At 58.1% G+C, this 9213-nt stretch overlaps 1 protein-coding gene across 1 annotated transcript in view; it reads left to right on the top strand.

Moving 5' to 3' along the window:
• The window catches only part of LOC140402885 (uncharacterized), a 106353-nt gene extending 97512 nt beyond the window's left edge, over nt 1–8841 (top strand). The window contains 1 exon segment of the mRNA XM_072490512.1: nt 8752–8841. Within this exon segment, the coding sequence (XP_072346613.1) occupies nt 8752–8841 (90 nt within the window).
• Nucleotides 8842–9213: the final 372 nt, after the last annotated feature.

Here is a 9213-nt window from a genome sequence, read left to right as displayed (position 1 = left end):
AACATCAGCGCCAACGCTCACAGTTAACCCTTCAACGGTCAGGGCCGGCGGGGACTTATTCTGCCTCTCCCTCCGTCCCAGGGTTTTTCTGGTAGGCTCCAGGCTCCCACACCTCAGGGAGCGAGCGGATACCAGCCTCGGAATGGGGCGTCTGAGGTCGGAGCCCCCAAGGTGTAACAGAAAGGCAGGATCAGCTCAAGGAGGGCTTGAATGCTCTCCTCCTGTTCCTGAGTAACAGGCTGGAGAGGGGCTGAATGGGCCTCCTCCTGTTCCTGTGTAACAGGCTGGAGAGGGGCTGAATGGGGCCTCCTCCTGTTCCTGTGTAACAGGCTGGAGAGGGGCTGAATGGGCCTCCTCCTGTTCTGTGTAACAGGCTGGAGAGGGTCTGAATGGGCCTCCTCCTGTTCCTGTGTAACAGGCTGGAGAGGGGCTGAATGGCCTCCTCCTGTTCCTGTGTAACAGGCTGGAGAGGGGCTGAATGGGCCTCCTCCTTATCCTGTGTGACAGGCTGGAGAGGGGCTGAATGGGGCCTCCTCCTGTTCCTGTGTAACAGGCTGGAGAGGGGCTGAATGGGCCTCCTCCTGTTCCTGTGTAACAGGCTGGAGAGGGGCTGAATGGGCCTCCTCCTGTTCCTGTGTAACAGGCTGGAGAGGGGCTGAATGGACCTCCTCCTGTTCCTGTGTAACAGAAAAGCCAGTGGTTAAAATTAGTCAGCTGCAGGATTAGATGATGTAACTGAGGATAACAATATTTCACCGAAGGAGGAGATTGAAATCTTACATTCATCTGAGGGAATGGACAGAATCGAAGATGATTCAGTTATTTCATGGTCCAGGTCCTCCCTATTTCTGTAACCTCCTCCAGCCTCTACACCCCCTCCCTATCTCTGTAACCTCCTCCAGCCCCTACACCCCCTCCCTATCTCTGTAACCTCCTCCAGCCCCTACACCCCCTCCCTATCTCTGTAACCCCCTCCAGTCCCCTACAACCCCCTCCCTATCTCTGTAACCTCCTCCAGCCATACACCCCCTCCCTATCTCTGTAACCCCCTACAGTCCCCTACCAACCCCCTCCCTATCTCTGTAACCTCCTCCAGCCATACACCCTCTCCTATCTCTGTAACCTCCTCCAGCCCCTACACCCCCTCCCTATCTCTGTAACCTCCTCCAGCCCCGACACCCCCTCCCTATCTCTGTAACCTCCTCCAGCCCCTACACCCCCTCCCTGTCTCTGTAACCTCCTCCAGCCCCTACACCCCCTCCCTGTCTCTGTAACCTCCTCCAGCCCTTACACCCCCTCCCTATCTCTGTAACCTCCTCCAGCCCCTACACCCCCTCCCTATCTCTATAACCTCCTCCAGCCCCTACACCCCCTCCCTATCTCTGTAACCTCCTCCAGACCCTACACCCCCTCCCTATCTCTGTAACCCCTCCAGCCCTTACACCCCTCCCTATCTCTGTAACCTCCTCCAGTCCCTACACTCCCTCCCTATCTCTATAACCTCCTCCAGCCTCTACACCCCCTCCCTATCTCTGTAACCTCCTCCAGTCCCTACACCCGCTCCCTATCTCTATAACCTCCTGCAGCCCCTACACCCCCTCCCTATCTCTGTAACCTCCTCCAGCCCCTACACCCCTCCCTATCTCTGTAACCTCCTCCAGTCCCTACACCCATCCCTATCTCTGTAACCTCCTCCAGCCCCCACACCCCCTCCCTATCTCTGTAACCTCCTCCAGCCCCTACACCCCCTCCCTATCTTTGTAACCTCCTTCAGCCCCTACACCCCCCTGCCTATCTCTGTAACCTCCTCCATTCCCTACACCCCGTCCCTATCTCCTTAACCTCCCCCAGCCCCTACACCCCCCTCCCTATCTCTGTAACCTCCTCCAGCCCCTACACCCCCTCCCTATCGCTGTAACCTCCTCCAGCTCCTACACCCCCTCCCTATCTCTGTAACCTCCTCCAGCCCCTACACCCCCTCCCTATCTCTGTAACCTCCTCCAGCCCCCACACCCCCTCCCTGTCTCTGTAACCTCCTGCAGCCATACACCCCCTCACTATCTCTGTAAAACTCCTCAAGCCCCCACACCCCCACCCTATCTCTGTAACCTCCTCCAGCCCCCACACCCCCTCCCTATCTCTGTAACCTCCTCCAGCCCCTACACCCCCTCCCTATCTCTGCAACCTCGTCCAGCCCCAACACCCAGTCCCTATCTCTGTAACCTCCTCCAGCCCCTACACCCCCTCCCTATCTCTGTAACCTCCTCCAGCCCTACACCCCCTCCCTATCTCTGTAACCTCCTCCAGCCCCTACAACCCCCTCCCTATCTCTGTAACCTCCTCCAGCCACTGCACCCTCCCTATCTCTGTAACCTCCTCCAGCCCTACACCCCCTCCCTATCTCTGTAACCTCTCCCAGCCCCTACAACCCCCTCCCTATCTCTGTAACCTCTCCCAGCCCCTACACCCCCTCCCTATCTCTGTAACCTCCTCCAGCCCCTACACCCCCTCCCTATCTCTGTAACCTCCTCCAGCCCCAACACCCAGTCCCTATCTCTGTAACCTCTCCCAGCCCCTACACCCCCTCCCTATCTCTGTAACCTCCTCCAGCCCCTACACCCCCTCCCTATCTCTGTAACCTCTCCCAGCCCCTACACCCCCTCCCTATCTCTGTAACCTCCTCCAGCCCCTACACCCCCTCCCTATCTCTGCAACCTCGTCCAGCCCCAACACCCAGTCCCTATCTCTGTAACCTCCTCCAGCCCCTACACCCCCTCCCTATCTCTGTAACCTCCTCCAGCCCCTACACCCCCTCCCTATCTCTGTAACCTCCTCCAGCCACTACACATCCCTATCTCTGTAACCTCCTCCAGCCCCTACACCCCCTCCCTATCTCTGTAACCTCTCCCCAGCCCCTACACCCCCTCCCTATCTCTGTAACCTCCTCCAGCCCCTACACCCCCTCCCTATCTCTGTAACCTCCTCCAGCCACTACACCCTCCCTATCTCTGTAACCTCCTCCAGCCCCTACACCCCCTCCCTATCTCTGTAACCTCCTCCAGCCCCTACACCCCCTCCCTATCTCTGTAACCTCCTCCAGCGCACCTACACCCCTTCCCTATCTCTGTAACCTCCTCCAGCCCCTACACCCCCTCCCTATCTCTGTCACCTCCTCCAGCCCCCACACCCCCTCCCTATCTCTGTAACCTCCTCCAGCCCCTACACCCCCTCCCTATCTCTGTAACCTCTCCCAGCCCCTACACCCCCTGCCCTATCTCTGTAACCTCCTCCAGCCCCTACACCCCCTCCCTATCTCTGTAACCTCCTCCAGCCACTACACCCTCCCTATCTCTGTAACCTCCTCCAGCCCCTACACCCCCTCCCTATCTCTGTCACCTCCTCCAGCCCCCACACCCCCTCCCTATCTCTGTAACCACCTCCAGTCCCTACACCCCCTCCCTATCTCTGTAACCTCTCCCAGCCCCTACACCCCCTCCCTATCTCTGTAACCTCCCCAGCCCCTACACCCCCTCCCTATCTCTGTAACCTCCCCCCAGCCCCCTACCACCCCCTCCCTATCTCTGTCACCTCCTCCAGCCCCGACACCCCCTCCCTATCTCTGTAACCTCCTCCAGCACCTACACCCCCTCCCTATCTCTGTAACCTCCTCCAGTCCCGACATCCCCTCCCTATCTCTGTAACCTCCTCCAGCCCCCACACCCCCCTCCCTATCTCTGTAACCTCCTCCAGCCCCGACACCCCCTCCCTATCTCTGTAACCACCTCCAGTCCCTACACCCCCTCCCTATCTCTGTAACCTCTCCCAGCCCCTACACCCCCTCCCTATCTCTGTAACCTCCCCCAGCCCCTACACCCCCTCCCTATCTCTGTCACCTCCTCCAGCCCCGACATCCCCTCCCTATCTCTGTAACCTTCTCCAGCCCCGACACCCCCTCCCTATCTCTGTAACCTCCTCCTGCCTGTCTGCTTCTTTAAGACTCTCTTTGACCGAGATGCAGATCCCCGAGGTCAGGACCAAGGTCACAGGAGGAGCACAGAGTTCAGACAAAGCAAGTCGAGTCCGCGATGATTCGGCATCTCGGAGCTTGTAATTCAAATCCTGTACGGTCGCAGCACCGGCCTCAAGGCAGCGGGTAGTCCCCCCACCCCCACCCCCCCCCAAACCCCCTGCGTATCCCCAAACGCCGACCGTACCATCTCCCCACCCTGCCAAGTCTTACGTCTTGTGTCCATCATAGATACATGAGGTCCGCACTGTCAGAGGGTCAGTCCTGAGGGAGTGCCGCACTGCCAGAGGGTCAGTACTGAGGGAGTGCCGCACTGTCAGAGGGTCAGTACTGAGGGAGTGCCGCACTGCCAGAGGGTCAGTACTGAGGGAGTGCCGCACTGCCAGAGGGTCAGTACCGAGGGAGCGCCGCACTGTCAGAGGGTCAGTACTGAGGGAGCGCCGCACTGTCAGAGGGTCAGTACCGAGGGAGTGCCGCACTGTCAGAGGGTCAGTACCGAGGGAGCACCGCACTGTCAGAGGGTCAGTACTGAGGGAGTGCCGCACTGCCAGAGGGTCAGTACTGAGGGAGTGTCGCACTGTGGGAGGGTCAGTACTGAGGGAGTGCCGCACTGTCAGAGGGTCAGTACTGAGGGAATGCCGCACTGTCAGAGGGTCAGTACTGAGGGAGTGCAGCACTGTGGGAGGGTCAGTACTGAGGGAGTGCCGCACTGTCAGAGGGTCAGTACTGATGGAGTGCCGCACTGTCAGAGGGTCAGTACTGAGGGAGTGCCGCACTGTCAGAGGATCAGTACTGAGGGAGTGCCGCACTGTCAGAGGGTCAGTACTGAGGGAGTGTGGCACTGTCAGAGGGTCAGTACTGAGGGAGTGTCGCACTGTCAGAGGGTCAGTACTGAGGGAGTGCCGCACTGTGGGAGGGTCAGTACTGAGGGAGTGTCGCACTGTGGGAGGGTCAGTACTGAGGGAGTGTCGCACTGTCAGAGGGTCAGTACTGAGGGAGTGCCGCACTGTCAGAGGGTCAGTACTGAGGGAGCGCCGCACTGTCAGAGGGTCAGTACTGAGGGAGCGCCGCACTGTCAGACGGTCAGTACTGAGGGAGTGCCGCACTGTCAGAGGGTCAGTACTGAGGGAGTGTGGCACTGTCAGAGGGTCAGTACTGAGGGAGTGTGGCACTTTCAGAGGGTCAGTACTGAGGGAGTGTGGCACTGTCAGAGGGTCAGTACTGAGGGAGTGTCGCACTGTCAGAGGGTCAGTACTGAGGGAGTGTGGCACTGACAGAGGGTCAGTACTGAGGGAGTGCCGCACTGTGGGAGGTCAGTACTGAGGGAGTGCTGCACTGTGGGAGGGTCAGTACTGAGGGAGTGCCGCACTGTCAGGAGGGTCAGTACTGAGGGAGTGCCGCACTGTCAGAGGGTCAGTACTGAGGGAGTGCCGCACTGTCAGAGGGTCAGTACCGAGGGAGCGCCGCACTGTCAGAGGGTCAGTACTGAGGGAGTGCCGCACTGTCAGAGGGTCAGTACTGAGGGAGTGCCGCACTGTCAGGGGGTCAGTGCTGAGGGAGCGCCGCACTGTCAGAGGATCAGTACCAAGGGAGTGCCGCACTGTCGGAGGGTCAGTGCTGGGGGAGCGCCGCACTGTCGGAGGGTCAGTACTGAGGGAGAGCTGCACTGTAGGAGGGTCAGTACTGAGGGAGTGCTGCACTGTCAGAGGGTCAGTACTGAGGGAGTGCCGCACTGCCAGAGGGCCAGTACTGAGGGAGTGCCGCACTGTCAGAGGTCAGTACTGAGGGAGTGCCGCACTGTCAGAGGGTCAGTACTGAGGGAGCGCCGCACTGTCAGAGGGTCAGTACTGAGGGAGTGCTGCACTGTCAGAGGGTCAGTACGGAGGGAGTGCTGCACTGTCAGAGGGTCAGTACTGAGGGAGTGCCGCACTGTCAGAGGGTCAGTACTGAGTGAGTGCCGCACTGTCAGAGGGTCAGTACTGAGGGAGCGCCAAACTGTTAGAGGGTCAGTACTGAGGGAGTGCCGCACTGTCAGAGGGTCAGTACTGAGTGAGTGCCGCACTGTCAGAGGGTCAGTACTGAGGGAGTGCCGCACTGTCAGAGAGTCAGTACTGAGGGAGTGCCGCACTGTAGGAGGGTCAGTACTGAGGGAGCGCCGCACTGACAGAGGGTCAGTACTGAGGGAGCACCGCACTGTCAGAGGATCAGTACTGAGGGAGCGCCGCACTGTCGGAGGGTCAGTACAGAGGGAGCGCCGCCCTGTCGGAGGGTCAGTACTGAGGGAGCGCCGCACTGTCAGAGGGTCAATACAGAGGGAGCGCCGCCCTGTCGGAGGCTCAGTACTGAGGGAGTACCGCACTGTCAGAGGGTCAGTACTGAGGGAGCGCCGCACTGTGGGAGGGTCAGTACTGCGGGAGCGCCGCATTGTCAGAGGGTCAGTACTGAGGGAGCGCCGCACTGTCAGAGGGTCAGTACTGAGGGAGTGCTGCACTGTCAGAGGGTCAGTACTGAGGGAGTGCCGCACTGTCAGAGGGTCAGTACTGAGTGAGCGCCGCACTGTCAGAGGGTCAGTACTGAGGGAGTGCCGCACTGTCAGAGGGTCAGTACTGAGGGAGCGCCGCACTGTCAGAGGGTCAAGTACTGAGGGAGTGCTGCACTGTCAGAGGGTCAGTACTGAGGGAGCGCCGCACTGTGGGGGGGTCCGTACTGAGGGAGTGCCGTGGAATTATGTACCAGTTGGCATGTCGAAAGGCGGGCAAAGGGGCTGTATACCCTGAAGACAATGAGCTGAGACTGGATTTGGAGAGGTCACTGGATCGACGCTGACGGATCAGATGGAATGTTTTGAGAAGGTGACTGAAGACGTGGACGGAGAGCCTCGCTGGCCGTTCTGTCCGCGGACCTCGCCGAAATGTTTGGCAAGACACATAGCATAGAATTTACAGAGCAGCAGGAGGCCATTCGGCCCATCGAGTCTGCACCGGCTCTTGGAAAGAGTTCCCTATCTAAGGTCAACACCTCCACCCTATCCCCATAACCCAGTAACCCCACCCAACACTAAGGGCAATTTATCACGGCCAATCCACCTAACCTGCACGTCTTTGGACTGTGGGAGGAAACTGGAGCACCCGGAGGAAACCCACGCAGACACGGGGAGGACGTGCAGACTCCGCACCGACTGTGACCCAAGCCGAATCGAACCTGGGACCCTGGAGCTGTGAAGCAGCAGTGCTAACCACTATGCTACCGTGGAATTAAAGGCGAATTATTGATCCGGATTAAGCTCCTCATCCTTCTAGACGGTAGAGATGGCGGGTGTGGAAGGTGCTGTCGAAGGCGAGTGCCGCGGTGCGTCTTGTAGACGGTGCACACGGCTGCCGCTGTGCGGCGGGGACGGGGGGGACGGGGGGGGGGAGTGAATGTCGGTGGTTAGCGTGTCGATCGAGCGGGGCTGCTTTGTCCTGGATGGTGTCGAGCTTCTCGAGTGTTGTTGGGAGCCGCGCTCATCCTGGCAAGTGGAGAGTCTCCCATCGCCCTCCTGACTCGTGTCCTTGTCGATGGCGGACAGGCTTTGGGGGGGGGGGTCAGGAGGTGAGTTCCTCTCCGCAGGATTCCCAGCCTCTGACCTGCTCTGGTAGCCACAGCATTTATACGGCTGGGTCCAGTTCAGTTTCTGATCAGTGGTAACCCCCAGGATGTTGATAGTGGGGGACACAGCGACGGTAATGCCATCGAATGTCACGGGGCGGTGGTTAGATCCTCTCTTGTCGGAGATGGACATTGCCGGGCACTTGTGTGGCGCGAATGTAACTTGCCCCTTGCCAGCCCCGAGCCTGGTTATTGTCCGGGTCTTGCTGCATTTGGACAGGGCCTGCTTCAGTATCTGGGGAGTCGCGAATGAGGTGAGGAGTCAAGGAGTCAGGGTTAGATGATGCACTCCTGTTCCTGGTTCACATTTCCAAATCGGATTGTCCACTCTTTCTGGGATCTGGCTGTGCACTGCGTGGCTGCCTCACGGTGCCAGGGTCCCGGGTTCGATTCCCGGCTTGGGTCACTGTCTGTGCGGAGTCTGCACGTTCTCCCCGTGTGTGCGTGGGTTTCCTACGGGTGCTCCGGTTTCCTCCCACAGTCCAAAGATGTGCAGGTTAGGTGGATTAATGCACGTAGATATTGGGATGCGGTGTGTGGGGATAAGTGGACCTGGGTCGGGCGCTCTTTCGGAGGGTTGGTGCAGACTCGATGGGCCGAATGGCCTCCTTCTGCACTGTAGGGACTCTGTGGTTAGCTCTCTGCAAAGTGCTTTGGAGCGTCTCGAGGGAGGCTCTAGGTGGAAAAGTTTAGTCCTTTTCATCAGGGAGGAAGTGAGTGGGAGGCATTCCACACATCCGGGGGGTCCCCGAGGGTGGATGGGCTTAAGGGGAGGAGGGGGAGGGGGCACGTGCCCAGCGCCAATTCCTACCAATCTGCGTTGGGGCGCAAGTTCTTCTCTGGCCTCTCAACACAGAACTAACCGGATATGAAGCCTTCTGCAGGCGAACAGCCAAATGCAGTGACTGCAAATACAGAGGCGTTAAACAGTTCTGAGATTAATGGAAAAACTTTAACTCACTATCCACACCTTCACTGTATATATCCCAACTAAGCTGCCCGATACATTTCAAAATCCACTCATAAATAAAGTTAGCAATCTGGGTTGCTTGCTGTTCTCTGTCCGGACCTTTCAGGAACAACCTGAAAATCAATCTGTCTTATCAGACCCAAATCCTATGGCCAAACTGCCAAATTCTACAGGCAGACTTGGCTCCTCCCATTAATCATATTATTATCTGTGAAGCTAATCTAAGTGAGACGATCCCGTTGTACGTCTTACTACCAACTGGTGAGTGTCTCGAGTCATGTGGTGGACTTGTAACGCCACCTGCTGGTGGGAGGCCGTACCGATAACTATACGCATTGACAGACAACTATATACATTGATGTGTACATACATATCACCACACCCCTCATTAATTTGTTAAAAATTTAAAAAAATAAATTTAGAGTACCCAATTAATTTTTCCAATTAAGGGGCAATTTAGTGTGTTCAATCCACCTACCCGGCACATTTTTGGGTTGTGGGGGCGAAACCCACGCAAACACGGGGCGAATGTGCAAACTCCACACGGACAGTGACCCAGAGCCGGGGT

This window comes from Scyliorhinus torazame, chromosome 26 (genome assembly GCF_047496885.1).
Source record: "Scyliorhinus torazame isolate Kashiwa2021f chromosome 26, sScyTor2.1, whole genome shotgun sequence".
NCBI lineage: Eukaryota > Metazoa > Chordata > Chondrichthyes > Carcharhiniformes > Scyliorhinidae > Scyliorhinus > Scyliorhinus torazame.
This window is presented reverse-complemented; position numbering and strand designations above follow the sequence as displayed.